At 39.2% G+C, this 18,184-nt stretch overlaps 1 protein-coding gene across 1 annotated transcript in view; it reads left to right on the forward strand.

Moving 5' to 3' along the window:
* Positions 1-18,184, forward strand: part of TMEM132C (transmembrane protein 132C) — a 228,134-nt gene that overhangs the window by 192,560 nt on the left and 17,390 nt on the right. Inside the window, exon 6 of the mRNA XM_009320962.1 lies at positions 5,318-5,461. Within this exon, the coding sequence (XP_009319237.1) occupies positions 5,318-5,461 (144 nt within the window). The remainder of the gene's footprint in view (positions 1-5,317; positions 5,462-18,184) is intronic.

Genomic DNA, 18,184 nt, shown 5'->3' on the forward strand with positions numbered 1-18,184 from the left:
ATGCAAGGGCTTGCTGCTTCTGTCTGTTTTCCATAACACAAATACTGCTTTGATTTTAAGGTAGACAGTGCCCAACTGCTTCTTTTCCACAAACTTTTCCAAGAAACTTTCCTTATAAATTAAAACATAATTGGTTTTTCTGTGTCACTCCTTCAGGTCTACAGCATAGGTTTGTTACTCATGAGGTAGTGTGTTTGTGTGAGGGAGAAACCTTAATGCTAAGCTATGATTAACATCATTCTATGAGATTCCACTTACAGAATTTTCAGCCTGTAAACAGGACCATTCTCATGACCTCAGGCTCCCATGGATTTCTCTTGATAACACCATCTAATCGGATTTAGAGTTTAATTAAACAGCTGTCACTTTGCTTCCTTATTCTGCCGCAATTTAATGTTGAATTAGTTCCTAAATTAGTCATGGCTGAATGCTTGCCTTCTTACAATTGAGAGGTTGGATGAACATAAGGTTTGCTCTTCAGCTATATTCAAGCAACTAAGGCTTGTATTCTGTATTCTGTGTCTTTGCACAGAGCTCCCACTGACATTGGTGGAAGTTCCCCGACTGAAACAGGGATGGAATAAAATGTGAGATTCCTGCAGAGTCAATCGTAGTGTTACCTAACTTCAAATGACCAAATGTGAGCACACACTTCTCAGCTCTGGCTAGAATACTTTAGCTTTATGAATGTTATTTTCCCTTTCTAAAAAAGTTCTGATTTTTCTGAATACCAATTCTGCTGAGTTTTCTGTGAAGTAGCACAATGAGTGCAGCTGTGGAAGAAAATACTTAGACCAACACTACTTCTAGTGGACTTTATTTAAGTTAGCCTGGATGTAACCAAGACCAGAGTATGAACAAAAGCTTGTGGTACTCTGCATTGTAACATGGGCTCCAAGCAGGAAAGCTTGGAGACTTCCTGTAGAGTGGTGATACTTGCATCAAATTCTATGTAATGGTCTCACTGAACTCAGGTCTTAGTGCGATACAATGTAGTGTCTGACTCCCTGCCTGACTCCGATCTCACCATTTTTCTTTGAAATGCCAATTAATTCTTTTCCTGATCTACTCAAATGCGATACCAAGATTTGTAAGTGTGGTGGCTTGATATAGGCACACAGAGGAGTTCCAAACCACTAGGCTGACATACCTCACCAGTTCTAGCCTGTGGGCTTCTTGATTAAATCTTTTTTTCAAATCAGGAATGCAGGGAAATGAATGGGAGCGCCCTTTTGTCCTAACTAGTTGCACTTCAGTCACAACTTACCAAGTGCTTAGCTGTAAAGAGGTGTGAAAGCCACCCAGCCCTCTTACTTTCTTTGTTTATCTGGGGAAGGCAGATGAACAGTAGAAGTTGCTCGTGCTGTGAAGGTTTCACACCACCGCTGCATGCATGTGCCAGCAGCGACTTTATCTGTAGTAGGTGTCAGGTTGTGACCTCAGGGCTTCGTTTCTGAAGTCGCTGACGCATGCTGAAGGGTTGTGTAGAGGAGGTACAATTCTGTGTCCTTGGTGCAGAGTCTGATGGTTCAGGTCCTTTGCAAAAGGTTGGGGTTTTGAGCGAGCAAATGTAGTGCTGATTTGAGTAGACTAGTAGTAGACAAGATATTGGCTGGGCTCGGGAAGAGTAGATGTTTTGTTAGCGGGTAATGAAAATGCTATGTTGAGTAAAGGTATTTACTCTGTTCTGTTTATGAGAGCTAGCTTGAAGTTAAAACTTATCAATAATTTTTTAAAGTAAATTCTTATGCACACAATTCAATGGTTTGCTTTTGAATATCTCCTTTGATTAGAGCCTTATGTCTAACCGCTGGAGTCTTCCTCTAACCATTAGAGGAATAAGAAAAAATGTTCCTTAATGCTACTGTTTGTTAATTAAATATGTTTAAATAGTAATGATTTCCTTCATTTACTGTATTCATTGAAGGGATGCCCTGGTAACAGGAAAGAACCATCCTAATCGGGAGTTTGCAGGTAGTTTTTCATACAAGAAAACCAACGCTGTCTGCAGCATCAGAGTCAGATGTTGTTGTGATTCACTCACTGCGCTGCAGAGGCAGTTTGAGGCTTCCAAAGAAGTTCAGAGCTCCAATCTCCCTTCTGTGTTAATGAGAACTATATGTGTAGTTCTCTATTTCGACTTTGGAAATGACAACCCTTGCTTTTTTTAGAGTTTGTAATACACTTACAGAAACTTCTTTCCAACCTGGATATTGATGCTTACTTATAACTCATCCTCTTTCTGTTTTTCCAGTTTACTTTACACTACTTTCCTCATTTTTTAATTTATTGGAAACAAGTCCAAACATTGCTATCAGATGCTTTCAGTCTTTTGCCTCGCAAAATAAATTTGATTTTAAAACTTTAGTTGCTGCCTGCACAGAAAGTAGATTAGTTCTTGGGGGATTTTAAAAATTAAAGAATGTGGAAATGGCCAAGATACTGTGATTTTGAAAAATGCCTACATTTTAAATGAGTTCTTAGTCTCTCTAAAGATTTCTTAATAATCTTGTTTGTATACTCCCAAATTAGCTTGCAAACAGGATAGTGTGTTGTGTTTAAAAATAAAACATAAACATCGCCACCTATACCAGCTATCATATTTCCTGTTCTGATGTGAGAACAATTGTTAATGTTGCTTGACATATCCTTAAAGAATCAACTACTATTTCTGCTTATCAGTGGATAATCAAGGGTATTAAAGGAGGTGGCAGAATGCAAGGGAAGCAGGTTCGGATGCTGAATCAGAGCCCCCTTGTCTGTGGTGCACGGCCAGAGTGCTCAGTATTGCAGAGCAGACAGACAGACAGAGTTCTGTTTAAGCTCCTTTTATTTTTATGAGTTCAGCTTTTGAGAAGTCTTGGACCATGGATCCTTTCATACATTATTTAGAGTTTTCTGCCTAACAGCTTGTGTATGGGTGCAGACAATGGGTCAATTCTCTGTTACATTAAAGCCTTTGGCTTTATTGCAGCAATATAAAGGAAACACAGAGGAGGCAGAAGTTGTGCCATAAGGCAATTCCATATACAGGGATATAGGACACACATTTTTCTATTTTAGTTCTAAACAAAAAGAATAGAATCAAGGCTTGGTTCTTTGGTCTTTTTTTTTAATATCACAGTTGAATAGCATAGAGCACTTAAGACTAAGGGAAGTGGCAGATTTGAAAATTGCTTTTAACATAGTGTGTAATACATTAATTGCTTATACTTCAGTATTTCTTAATCTGTGTAATACCAATGAGTTATGACTGCTTTCAGTGAAGATGAAATACGAAGGTTTCCATCTCCGCTCAAAGCTGTAGCGAGGTGGCTATCAACTGCTTCCTAATGCTGAGGATCTCTAATGATTGTAATGGTACAGCTGTGAAGCCATTAGATAATACCTACAATATGTTTCCATAGCCTTTGTGCACATCATGAATTTGAAATTCCTGAAGTTCATACTGGGCTACAGAGAGGGGATGTAAAATTTCAGTAGACCTTTATCATGACAAACGATGCCTTTTACAATTTTTGGGCTAGATGCATCTCTGAAGTAATTAATCAAAATAAATTCATTCAGATGCACACTACTTCCTTTAATGAAACCATTACAAAAGGGCAGAAGATTGATTTTTCTAATTGCTGGTAATATGCCAGTAGCCAAATTTTCTGTCTACTCTCCAGAAAGGTCTTGGGAAATTTGAAAAGGTTTTTTAACCTTTGTAATAATGGCTTTATATCAAAGCCACTTAGAATTCAGATACACCAATAATGACCTATTGGAAAGAGAGAAACAGAAGTGACAGATTATTACTTAACAATTGGTACATCAGTTCTGCACTATATAGTGCAGAAAGCAGGAATATCAGTCGGAATATCAGTCACATTTGCCTGTCGGGCTTTTCCATTTTAAAGGTATAGGTCATTTTCTTTTGTCCAGTGAGGAAGGATCATATTCTTTGGGATGGCTGAAGCAGAATAGGGTTATTTCGAGTACAAGATATATAGATTGTTGTGTTATCATTCAATTTTGAAAAAATGTGGACTACTAAGATACAGGGGTGGAGGGAACCACAAGAGGTCATCTGCTCCCTTTCCTTTTCTACCTGACTCAAAGAACCTATATTATTTCTGAATGATGTATATAACCTGTTCTTCAAAGATCTCTTAGGCTAGACTGTGCATTTTCTTCTGCCCCAGACAACCTGTTCCACCATTCTCTACCGTTATTTTGATAATAAAGATCGCCTGAATGTTAAACAAATCTTCCTTGTTGCAGCTTAAGCCCATTACTTCAGGCCCTGTCCATGAACATGTAAAACGATTTATTCTTACTCGTTTTTGGAAGATTTTTGTGTATATGGAGACAGTAATCATCTTTTCCTATAGTCTTTTCTAGGCTAAACAATCCCAATTCTTTCAGTCATTCCTCACAGATCTTGTTTTCTAGTCTTTGATTTATTCTCCTTGTTCTTTTTTATTTCTTTTCACTTAAGAAAGTTTTTTCTGGCAGTATAGTTCTCAAAATCGGACATAGTTCTTTAGCTGAGGCCTTGCTAGTGCTGAGTAGAGTAGGAGTACCTCATGTCTTACAGGTGATACTTCTCTTTATACAACTTCCCTTCCTGCATGAGAATCTTGGGAATATGGTGATGCTGAAACAGTTCAGGAGTTAGAAGAGTTAGCTTCGTCGATGGTGCATTGAAAGGCTTATATGCCACGACTGAAGTTCAAACTTCAGATTTCCTTGTTATTTTCTCTGCAGTTAATAGCATCACTAACTCCTTCTGGATTCCTTACATTGCTTCATTGGCCATATCAAAGCAAATTAAATAATCTTGAAACTGTTCCAGATACAAAGTTCACAGAGAGGCTCCGTCTTTGCAATGGGCTTAGATTCAATAGAGCAATATTTTTACCTTCGTAAAAGGTAACCTTACCAGGTTCTTGCATCCTGTCCCAAACATTGCCAGTCAAATCCAGTTTGGTAAAAACTCTGAACTCATGTTTTGGAAGGTAAATGTTGGGACACTTACAAAGTAGAAGCTACTTGTGATGTGTGCCTGCCTGGACTGAATTTAGCTGCAGTCATTTTGCTCACTGTTTAACAGTTTGCAATGCAGCTGACTGTTTATTTAGCAGGTAAAATATTAATTGGGGTTTTACTACGTTTTACCAAGTTGCACCTATTTGAAGATGAAATTAGGTCATTAGCCACTAAGAACTAATGCATCTTTCCTGAGTATAAGTCCAGTTGAAAAGCTGATGCTTGCCTTTTGGAAATCTCTTTAGCTGTCTGTGAACAGCGCTGTGCTTTGTTTTGTGTACAGGACATGGAAATTCTGAACACCGCAATTCTCACAGGAAAAACAGTGGCAGTGCCCATCAAAGTGATCTCCATTGAGGAGAACAGTGCTGTGACAGACATCTCTGAATCAGTTGAGTGCAAATCCTCTGACGAAGACGTCATTAAAGTAAGTTCATGCCATGTATTAGCTTCTGAAATTTCATGTCTTTTTATACACAAAAGGATAATAGCCTGGAACAACCACTAAATCTACGCCTGCAAATTAATTGTACTACTGTTTCGAAAGCATAAGGAGGGGGATTTTTAAGAAAAGAGAGTTAGGTGCAACAGTACAGTTACCACACTGAGTTTCAGTAGAATTTCAGTGTTTAATTTTCGTGTCCTAATTTTAAAACGTCTTGGTAATGTCACCTCAAGTCCTCTGTGCACAGAGTTCATTCACTGCAAAAACAGCTCTGCTGTTAGTACTGCCTCTCCACATGTTTCTTATCACCTTTCCAGCTGCGATTGTCACCTCCACAGCTGCATCTGTGGAATGGATTGGATGAGTGTTCCCCAGCAACTGCAATGCAAAGTCATCCTGGTCGACTTCACATTCTGCTGAGAGCTGTTTTGAATTAACAGCTTGATTCTGGACAGAAGTGGCTAGAAAGCGTTCACATGACCAGTCCGTCAATTTAGCACTAGAGCTTAATGTCGCACAGTAACGAACACCAGTGGGGTAGTATTGTCTTAAGACAACGCAGCTATTTCTGCTGTGAATATGTAGTCAAAGCCCTGAAGGAAATTCACAGTTTGTGAATTTGAACTCCCACACAGTGCAGGGAGTCAGTACAAAGGTTGCACTTTCCACACAGGACTTTCATGGTGCATGGTCTTTGAGCAAGGGTGATTTTATCCTTGGTCCATAAGCTCCTTTGAATAGGGATTTTATTATATTATGTGATTTTACAGCATATAGCACAGTGGGCTTTGTGATGATACCCTTTAGGTGTCTTTAATATGCTATCAGCTCTCTTGGATATATAGTATACAAATAGTAATGCCACAGCGTTATGTATTACAGTCAGTTCAGTTTGTAGGTTTATGGAAAGCAATAAAACTCCTGTGAACTTGCAGGATCCAACAGTTTGCTGCACTACTGTAGAATTTATGTAGAAGCATTTATTATATCAGCAACCAAGTAGGTGGGAAAAATAGTCGTACTTTGAACTAATGAAGCCATTATAGAAGACTTGTACAGAAAGCTTTCTGCTTTCAGTGGATCCTTCAGAGCCAAACAAATCTCTCCAGTTTGCTGAAGCTTGAAGTGCTCCCATATATCAGATGCATTACAGAGTTTTTAGTCGCAAAGAATTCCTGTTAACCTTTTTCCCAAGATAGCCACCTAACTACTAATCAAAGTAATAGCTTGAATTTAGTTTAGAGATCATCCTGATTGTAATCTTATTTGAAACCACATACCTAAGCAAGAAAAAATATAAGACAGCATTCACAAATTTAAAAAATAAATTCAGAAAAGGACTACTGTGATCATCCAGATTAGCCATCGTGCTTAAACAGCTTACAAAATTTCACCAAATAATTCCAGCCCCATGGGGATTTCTTCTTCCCAGCGGTGAAAATGACCAGTGTTAAGTTCTTCCACTCAGAGGAAAACTCAGGTCAGGGGAAAAAAAAATATATCTGATGGGCATTTGTTATACATCACCAGATGATGCATATAAAATGACAGCACAATGATTTCCCAAATAAAAATCCCTCTGCAAAAATGACTTGTGGGTTTTATTGCTTTGGAGCATATGGATCAAGGAGAAATGAAACTCCCAAATCTTACAAAAAAAGAGAGTGTTCTTGCAGTAATTGCAGTACAGCCTGGACTATTGCAGTTCTCCAACAATTTGTTTGGAAAGAATGTTTTCTTGAAGCACTTTGTCCTTTGATTAGCACTTGGGACCCTGCTGAGCTCTTCTCTTATTTTCTGCAGAAATAATTTATCTCCACTAAAAGGGTTTCTTAAAATGGAGCCCGTTTGCGCTATCGGAACATTTTGAAGTGGCTTCTAGAAGCCTCCCTGTCTAGCCACTCTGAAGTTGAAGTGAAACAAGTAACTGGAGGCAGTTACTTGCAGACAACACAGCATTTATTGGAATCGACTAGAGAAATTTTTCAGGTGTAATTTCTTTCTCTTCAGAAATGTTTTGAAATTGCTCAGATGAATAGAGAAACTATCTTCTGTGTATTTAGAAATATACGCAGAATCTCTAGAGGAATGCATCTGTGATGTTAGTGCTAATGCTATGAAACGTGCAGCTAGTTAAAAAATCAAGTTCAATGAAATGCTTTGGACAAAAAGGTTTTAGCACCTCATCGTAAAGGAAAAAGGGCTTTTTTTTCAACTAGAATGTTCCCCTTTCCAGGAAACTTCTTTACATGGGGAAATGAAATTTGGGGTTCAAGTCAAATTGACATGTTCATATTGATTCTGATTTTAAAAAGCATTCAGAAAGCTTCAAATGGAGCACAAAAGCCTTTAATCCTTAATTCATTTTGAAATTCCCCATCAAGCTTTTATGTCAAATTCTTTGGATATATCATCATCCACTGTAAAATACTGTTTTAGATACCTTGTTGGGAGTAACCTTTCTGTTTAAAAAAAAAAAAAAAAAGTCCAGTCATCATAAATTATACCTGTTGGGAAGAGATCATGGTATCTTCAACAAAGAATGTGTGCATGTGTTTACAGTTTATGTTCCTGAGCATCCCTGTCATAGCAGAACCAAAACATACTTACAGGTATGAAAGCCTGTAGATTAATTTAAACCACAAACGAAGAAAAAAAAGGTGTTATTGATGAGAGCTATTTAATACTTGGACATATTGTCATCTAGAGCTTCGCACAGATATTTTTGTTTGATTTCAATTGTGTGGAATTTCTGATAACTTTGGATTCAGGCAAACATACAGAGTTAGGCTAGAAGTTGAAGATGAACAGTACCTATTAGCACTTGGCTTGTAATATTTAGTCATCAAATAAATAAGTGTCCATTTGTATGGTTCAGGTAAAGAGCCTAAAGGTAATGTTTCTCCCAGCAATTTGAATGGCCATCAGATAAAAGCTTATTTATATTAATTTTTACAGTGCCTTCAGTTTGGCTGCAATTACATTATTCTCAGTAACAGAGCCCAGCGGAAATCTAAACCTAAGATATACCTGCAAGTAACAGGTAATAGTTTCCCCAGTGATAAGCATGGTCTTGAGGCAGCTCAGTGCACAGTTTGTGTCCTGTCTTAATCTGCTGACTACTACTCCTTTTACTTTTTTTATTGTCCCATAGTTTCAACTCTTTACTTCCAAATTTACAGTTGATTTCATGAACTTTAAAAGTCTTTGAATGCTCTAGACCTTCACACAGTGGTCCAACCCTTTTAAAAGTGGACACAAAATTTATTATGGCACTAAAAACCAAGCAACAGCCAAATTTTACTTTGCTAAGCTGGAATTTACCAATAGGATCCATATATCTGGATCCGTTAATAGTAATTGCAGTTGCATGCATAGGCTCCTTTTCATCTCCTAGAAATTCAAGTGGAACGTGGCTGCTTTTGCTGACGCTTTTGTGCAGTTTGCTCAAGAGCAAATACTGCTCTGGGTTCCCAGGTCACCTGGCTGCTAGAACAGAAGGGGTTTCATGCTGTGAAGAGCAGCGGAGTTTCAGGAGACTTGCAATACCTTGTGACATTTCCAGATTGAAAACTCTTGATAATGCTTACGAGCTTGAGGATGTTTTTTCCATTAAAATAACCTGAGTTTAAAAGTCTTCAGTGCTACATGTATTTCGGAAGCTACTGTAAACATTTTGGGTTTGTATTTCATCATTCTTGCACTAGCTTTTATCCCATTGCTACCTGAGGGGATGCTGTATACATGGTATCATATTCTTATTCTATTGCTGTTATTTATAATTGGTAAATTAAAAGCTGCATACTAGTCTCAGTGTATTAGTCTTGAACTATACTCTAAAGACCTTACTTACTTATTTTCATTTTTAAATGGCATTAATAGCTCTGAGATGTATCCAGATCAAAACATGGATTCAGATAATGTTAGTCCACACATGGAGCTGCTGTGGTCATCACTGGAAACAGAAACAGGGATCTTACCTTTAAGATGTCCCTCAGTAGTTGTTAATAAATGGTGGGCTCTTGGTTTCATTGAGACTGATGAGCAGAGGGAGACATTAACCGCAGGTGAAGGCCGCTGCAAGAATGTTAGGAATTTCTGTTAGGAGGTAAAATCCAGGACAGAGTGTCGCAGCTGTCCCTCTCATCACAGTAACTTGAAACAAAATCCCAGATCAAAGCAACACTGAACTGTCGGGGGCTGAAAATCTGGCTGGGGGGGTTGTGGCTGAACTCTAGCTTAATAGCTGGAAAAGACTGGAACTACTGCTAGTATCAACATTTTCAAAGCAATAGTGATGGGACTTATAGACACCGTCAAGGTTACAGATCTTGTTTAAAGGCCCAATCCAGGAATCAAGTGTCACTGTTCTTCCTTACTTTCCAGTATTTGCAAAACTTAAAATGTGTTTTAAAACTAGATGCAGAAGCACTGTTTTTTCCCTTTGATAGGCAGAGGAACCACTAGTTAGCAGCAACTATAGGTATTTTTATTAAAAGTTGAGTTATGCGTTTTTCTGCCAGTAGGTTGAATGCAGTTCCAAGCCGAGTGGCTGAGCTACATACAGGCAGCAACTAAAGAATCGAACTCTTAAGCCTCAATCCTGGACTCATTAAAGTGCTGCACTCATTAAAGCCATCAGGAAAGCTCACCCTGAAATTTTAATGGTATGGGGACAGTCCCTGAGGCTCCTTAATGTTTCGTCATAGTACCATAGCTATTCCAGAGAAAAAAAATCTTAATAAATATAAGATTATGTGTCTATGGATGCTTTTTCATCATATTGTTTAGGCACCAAATAGAAAGATACTTACTCTGACTTGGATCGGTGGCTGTATATGGGGGCAACATGATCGCTTGCTCTCTGAGTGTGGGGGCTGGCTGCCAGACTTTGTAATTCAAAAGCAGGCTTCCGCCAGTAAAGGAAATCAGCTTGCCCTTTATTTATATTAGCCCTACCTAGAAAAGTGTGGTTATCCATGCATAAGCAAGGCTGATATTCTATTAGTGAGAGCGGAGGTCCCCACACTGTACATATATTGACCTGAACGGGGATGAGCTTCTCCCCACAGCTGATGGACTGACTAGGGATAATGTCCTGCTGCAGCACCAGCTTCTGCTACCTGATCTACTTACTGTAAGGGCTCAGCTGGTCTCTGGATCCATTGGAACTTTCCAGACATGCAACCAAGAGAGAGCAAAACAGGTGCCCAGGGAATGGTGAGATGGGGACAGGTGATGACAGAAACATTGGTGTGATGAACGGTGTGAAGTGTTACATTAAAGAAAGTGCTAGTGCCAAAATACATTGATCTGACAAAACCTGTATGAAGATGAATGGGAATCAGGGTGTGACTGTCCTTACCCGGTGCATTGCAGTGCTAAAGGATATGGAAGCGCTTGAGATTGTTAAGGAAGGACCTAAATATCTGGTGTGTTGCTCTCCACAGGGCTAATTCAAGATCTGGTCCTTTTCCTATTGAAATTATAGTGTTACACGATGAGCGTTACAGAACTGATCTTGTAGAGAATCAGTGCTTCTGGTCCTAAACATAGCTTGGAGATAATTGTACTTGGTTCAGTGAAACATTATTACAGATACTGCCAAAATATAAAAATGAGGAATCTCATAAGTATCTGTCAGAGGAAAGCTAAGTCTGCTCAAAACGAAGCTTCCCATGGCATCTAAGGTTTCTTCCCTGTGCTTTCTTACCAGCAGCATCTGGAGGCAGATAATGATGTGGTGGGTTGTGATGAAGTGTGATGCAGATGGTGATTTCAAGGGGAAGCAGAGTTTCAGAAGATTTCATCCCATTAGAAACCCTGGCACGTCACGGGCACGTTACATTTTCCCTCATACCTTTCAACTCCTGCTGCATACGGCAGGGTAAGCGTCCAAACTTGCATTGCGTTACTGCACCTCAGCATACATATATATTCTTCGTATGGGGCTTTATTGCAAAGCCTTCAAGACTCAGAGGATTTAGGGCTTCACATTACGTTTTTAGTGCAGGTTATAGGAGAAAATAAAAACAAGGGGCTGACTAGAAAGAACTGGTTGTTCCTACCAGCTGTTTTGATCGAGGAACAACACTAACTTCCAATAAAAAGCTCCTACAGTGAATATAATGCAATTGATTTATCGCTCATTTTTAGTTAGGTCAAATAAAACTCTATTTAGCATTTCTTAGCTAGGTGCAACTGTTGTAGAGTTGAGTATGCTGAATAATGAGTAGGTGGATAAACTTCTGATTAAAACAAGTCTCATTCCTAACTCAACCCTATAAAACAAAGGGAGAAATGAAAAGTCACACTAGATGGGGTTTCCAGGAATCCAGTGTGGTCTAATAATAGACAGGCCATATTCTGTGCAGTCACTTTAACATAATGCTCTCTTCTGTGGTTTTATGGCAGTCCTGCAAGATTCAGTGAAAGCATGGAGGGGTCAGTCTAAACAACAGCAGCTACTGCCAATCCTCCTCCGCTGTAATATGCAGGCAGCTACTCATGGAGTGTCGATGCCTTTCAGGTACTTCAGCCGACACAGTCAAAATTGTAGCAGTACTCTCATTTAAAAAAATAAAATAGTTGTGTAACTTTCTGGAAGGAATGTAGAAAAGTTGGACGACTCCTTGTAAGGTGCCTGTGTGTTCATTCTGAGGCCTTGGTTAGCTCCAGAATCAGGAGCTGAAAGCTCAGTCTGTGTGACACCACACTGAGAGCCAACACAGCTATGCTGCTTTTGTGTCCTGAGCTAGGGTCTCTGCACAGGGCTGTAGGGACACACCAGCAGGCTCAGAACAAGCATGGGATCTCTGTCACATCCACTGCATGGTGCAGATACCCCCAAGGGCCACCACAAATGACCTTCCTGAAGTTTATGTTCGGTAGCTGATGAACTGCAAATACAGTTCCTACTCACCACACCCTAATACAGCCTTGAAAGCCCTCAAAAACAGAAGCTGTATCTCTCTCTGAGTCCAAACCCAGCACCCTAATTCTCTGATGGCTCCTCTTTCCTCTTCTATGTGTTCCTGTGATTTGTGTGAAACTGAAAAGCTTTAAAAGCAGGAAAGTCACAGCATGGGAATTCCATTGTTTTGCTGTTCTGAAGCCCTGTGACTTTGTAGGCTTTTCTTCTGGTAAATCTAATATGATATGTTATATTCTGAACAGAATTGCTAATAGAACGTCCACCTCCTTGCCCTCCTCCATATTTTTCATAGTCCTGTGTTTTACTGAGATCAATATACATCGGTAGAGCAGAAAAACGTCAGAGGAGCTTTAGAAAAATGAAGCTTTACCGCACACTTTTGTCAGATGCAAATACAGCATATAGGCCAGCAATATGCAGAGCATTCATAGAAGATGTAATATCATTAATGCATACCACTACTCCCCAAGCAGTCAGCCTCTGTGGAGATTGAAACTCAGAATTGACATGGTCTGCGATACTTAAATTCAGCGATAAAAGTTGTAAATACCTCGCCATCACATAAAATGCAAAAATTTCAAGGGGAGCTAAAGAAACTTTTAAACTCTACCCTTGCAGCCTTCTTTCCCTGTCATCTCATACCTTCACCCAGCTCACTACCTGCATTAGGGATGTCAGTATGGAAAACCTATACATCCCAAATGAAAAATCAAAGCAGAGTGGCAGTTAACAGTGCCTCAAGTTCCACAGAAAGTGCTTCAAAATCAACTTCAAAACGGCAAGATCAAGACCAGGAAAGTAAATGGGAGAAATAACATTAGTCTTGTGACAGCTGTAGATATGATGGGAAGATAAGCAGTTTTCTGCAGACCTTTTTGAGTAATACAGTCAGAAGAAATGATGGTTTGCTTCTCCTTTCCTTTTCTGCCAATAGCTGTAATGTACACATTGTGAATTTGTATATTGCAGATACATATTAAGTTAGAAAATGACAAGCATTGTGATGTTCTCAAATGTGCAACTATTGTCCAAAGTGTGTAGATGGAATTAAAAGTCCCTGCATTCACCCTGTGATCCTGCTTTGCCAAGCAAGATATTTGGGACCATGCTGCATATATAGTCTGGCATATCCCTAGTAAGTAGGAGCCAAACTCTCTGTTTGGCCCCATTTTCAGAAATTACTTGACTCGAGAGTGCACAAAGCAAGACAGATTTTGTTTTATGTGATAATGCTAGCTGCAGAGAGCTCCTGTGGCTCAGCGCAGCTACGGTTCAGCTTCAAAAGCTGGTCATTTGGGAGCAAATAGATGCCCTCCAGTCTCAGCTGGCATTTTGTGCCCCTTTTACTTTCTCAGTTCTGTCGTAGTGAATGATATTCAGTTAGTTAAATGTACGGTTTTTGCTCTGCAAAGCTGCCAGCAAAATCTTTGTAATGAGATTAGATAACGTACAGCCTTTTCCCTAAGAAATGCTCTCTAGCTTTGGGGGTTTTCTACTTAGTTTTGCTAATCTGGCTGCTGATGCTGAAAATGCAGACCCTTCTCAGCAGAGGGAGTCCAAATGGCTTCTAAACTACAGCCCTGATTTTACAGACTTCTCCTCTTCTTCAGCGCTCAGGGCTCGATCCCCGTGTTATTAGTGTGGGTTGCTGGGAACTTTGCCTGAGGACTGATCACAGGGATTGAAACTGCATTTGGAACGTGGCAGCTGTTTACAAGCACAAAGCAACACCAACGCACAAGCTGTTTTATCCATTGAAAACTGCAGACAGTTCTAAGAGAGGCAGAACAAGGCTTAATTCAGTTATTAAAGTGTAATACCTGCCCTGCTCCCTCATCACTGTTTCCAGAATGGGAGTAATTATTCCTCAACTATTTCAAGACACAAATTCATTCTTTTTCTTTTGGTGGGTCGTAGGTAAAAACAACTCTGAGGGTTATTCTTGCACGTAATGTGAAATATCAAGCCTTTCATTTATTAAGATGACAGTCTTATCAGCATTAAGTCTGCATTACTGTATTTACCTTTATGCTCGCCCTGTGAGGGGAGCTTTTGGCTTCACTTTCCAAGTCACTGAGCACAGCTCCAACTGTAGTCAGTGGGAACGAGGGGTGGCTCTGGCAAGTCAAGTCACACTAGCAATTAGCAACTCCTATAAAGCATGCTTCCGTTTTAAAGGCTGCTCTAACAGTGTCACAAAGCTGTAAATATCATTCCAGAGATCATGGAAGAGCTCAGGTCTGAAGCTTTAACTCTTCTCAGACTTAAACAGTTTAACATGAAAAAATGAATAGTATGGGCCTTGAGACAGCTTCCATTTTCCAGTAGTAGGTTATTGATTAATCAGATTATGCAACCAGGCATTGAAATCCTTCTTATGAAGCAGTTGTGATCACCTAATGTTCATGTAGCATAGGATTTCCTTTATGTATAAAACTGTAGTGTTTAATCGGAATCAAGGCTAGAGAGCTATATAGAGTCTCTCTCAAAATCTCTAGAATTTAATAGAGCGTAATTCCCTTTCTACAGAGGATGTTGTTAAAAAAAGTAATCTTAGAAGAAATTCTATAGCAAGGACATGAATATTACAAAATTCTAAAGGATTGTCCAGAAAGCTTTGGAATTATTATCACCGTCTAATATTTTATATATATTATGTAAGTGTCAGTATATTCAGTGGATAAGTCATTCTGGTGCTCTGTATTCCTTAATGGAGCGGATGACTTTGTTCACGAAGGTTAACCTCCATGAGCTACAGTTGCCCTTCTGGTATGTAAGAGTGATGATACTGTGCTGAAATAGCAGGAGTGTCGTATATTTGAAAAGTGCTGAACATCACTATTCTTTACTAATTATCCTGTAAATTTTTTCGTTGAAATTGAGATTCCTTTAAGAGATACTGGAAAAATCTTTTTGCTCATAGAAGTGCTTGCATAAATATTTAAACATTTATGTAACCTTTGAATATTTTAGCAACATTTACATTAGTATAACAGAAATGGGTAAATGGGTTTACACACCAAAATACAAGATTCTGAACCTGATGAGTATAAGCAAGACATCTACCATTATCATATCTCCTCATTTCTGTTCAGTCTTAAAGTTCTGAGACTTTTTAAACCTCAGGGTGTTTAATTAAGGGCAAACCACACAGACTGCTACCTAGAAAATGGACTGATGCCTCACAAATCTTCAGTGTTCATAAACTTGACAGGATTGCCATATTAAAAACTTCTCTTTTTGTCCTTCAGAACTGCCTCTCAGAGACTGGGCTGATATCTCCCGAGGTGAAAAACCACTAGGAGAATAAACAAGCTTAGACTAGACTAGACTCACAGAGTCAGTACCACTTGTTTATTTTTAAGTCTTATAGTTGTTGTTCTTTCCACTCCTGTGTACAACACATACGAAACAGAACAGGCAGTGGTTTGAGTTCACCATCTTTTGAAAGACAGTCTTAGCTTATATTTGACATCAAATTTGTCTTTCGTAAACTATCTGCCTCCACCAGTAATTGAATGAAGATTTCTCAGGAATCTGTAGTGGAATTTAACCCAGCAAAACCGATATGCTTACAGAAGCGTCAACAGCCCCTTTATGGTTGCAGAGTCCAAGGCAGTAAGTTGTCACATCCTTTGTGGTGACCTCAAGCAGCTCATGCCCCCTTCTTGCAATTCTGCAATACAGAGGTCATGGTGGGATCAAGACCTTAATCTGAAAGGAGTAAGTAGAGGAAGACCCAAACGTTCTGCATTTGGCTGGTAACAGTACTAGGAATCTCCTTAATATTCACTGCAGCTAATCTGTTCATTACCAGATGGAACGGTACATTCACTCCCCAGATCACAAAGTCACATAGTGCCATAGGTGGTGATTCAGGAGTGACTCTCTCTTGATTTCCAGGCAGCAGTTTTCTCTGTCGGCTCAATAAAATGTGATTTGTTGCAGAGAGAATCTATCCAAGTCATTTGGAAAGGCAATGGCCTTTGTTACAAAGGGGCACAAAAATACAGTGCCAGAAAAAAGAAAGACAAAGAAGAAACCTCTAGGGAATTGTGCTTAGCCCTGTCTTTTTCTGTCTAGCTTCTTTATTTTAGTTTTAATCTGAAGAGAGACGTTAGAAAAATAGAAAAAAGGGGGAGAGTAGCTGAATGCAGCTTAATAATGAAAGAAACTGTTGAAATAGCATCAGAGAAAGCTCTTTAAAATGCAAAACCTCTTGCTGATCTGCTACGCAAAATAGAAAAAAACAATCACTTAAAGGTGGTGGCTAAGCAGGCTTTCACTTCATCATCTCTCGCTTCTTCTGATGCCAAAGATAAAAAGCACTTTCAGAGGGAAGATGTTTTCATAGTAAAAGCATAAATGCTACAGGAGATGAGAGACAGATCACTGTTCACAGAGTCTCCAGCTTCTATTAGAAACTTCCTTAGACTACTGTGGGCAGCACTCACAGATGAGAGCCGGTCATTGTGCTGTTCAGTGACCTTCCAGAAGCATTGCAAAACCCTGGAGGAAAACAGAGGGATACTTTTTATCTATCAAAAATGCTTAAACAAGTATACCTTTTTAATTAAAAAGAATTTGAGTTCTAATATGATCCAGTTTAATTTATTACTCTTTTTAATCTCCCTTCTATCCTTCCTTCATGATTCCATGCAAGTGTTTTACGTTGTCCCTACCAGTCCTGTGTTTCTATCTCTTTTAACCCCATATGAGAACAGATCAAAATAGTTTTGCCGAGTCTGCATTGGATAACTCCAAAACCAAGTCGACTGTGATGTTATTTCCATCTGAGTTAATCTGAACTAAGGGGGTCTGTTGTTGCACCATATAACCCCTACGCTTTTTTTGTGAGGGGCATCTGCTTAGCAAATCAGACCTTACATGTAGCTTGCTGATGTTGTAAATTGTAGCAGAACCAGTACATCTGGATTTGTTCTCCGAGGCTGAGAAATCCTTTTTATTTATTTTTTAAGTGACACTGTGTGAGACAAGGGCAAGGGAAGCAAGCCCACTTGCTCTCATTCTGCTAGCCTGCTATAGCTAAGCTTAGCTGAGATGTGTTGCTTATAGAAGCTGTAGACTATGGAATAGCTTTAGTTGAACATTCCTTGAGGAGTATCCTTAATCCTGTACATACGGAGAGCACACACACATTGTGAATTAGACACTAAGATACTTTTTCCCTTTCATCCCCTGTATAGCACTAGTTGGGAAGTCTGTTGCCTTTATTTGTCAAAAGCAATCAATGTTGCTTCAAGAATGGATACCTGAAAACACAACAGTTAAAATGCATACAGTAATACAATAGAATATAAGCTTCGCTCCTCCTGTACTCTCTGTGCTACCTCTTTATCAGAAATACAGGAACAGAAGAAAAAGCATGTGTAAGGACATTAGCAGTGCTTGTACTTGGTGAAGAGAGTAATGTTCTTCTCAATGCAACTCATAAAGACTTGCCACTATTGCTGATGCATGTCCAGTAATAAATATTAACCTGTAGCAATTTTAAAGGCTGTGTGGTAGCTACAGCAGCCACATCCTTAGGATGCTGTATATATTTATTTAGCCATTTGTTTGTCACATACCCATGAAGGCATATAGCAGCTTTACAAATACAGATGGAGATTGGATCTCAGCCCAGAACCATTTAGGAATTGCAGTTTTGCTACTATTGTTATTGTGGTTTTTCCCTGACAGTCACATTTGTTCTGTAACTGACAACATTGGGCTTTAGATAATATTAAATCATACATCTAGACCAGACC

This window comes from Pygoscelis adeliae, unplaced genomic scaffold, assembly GCF_000699105.1.
Source record: "Pygoscelis adeliae isolate BGI_AS28 unplaced genomic scaffold, ASM69910v1 Scaffold353, whole genome shotgun sequence".
Classification (NCBI taxonomy): domain Eukaryota; kingdom Metazoa; phylum Chordata; class Aves; order Sphenisciformes; family Spheniscidae; genus Pygoscelis; species Pygoscelis adeliae.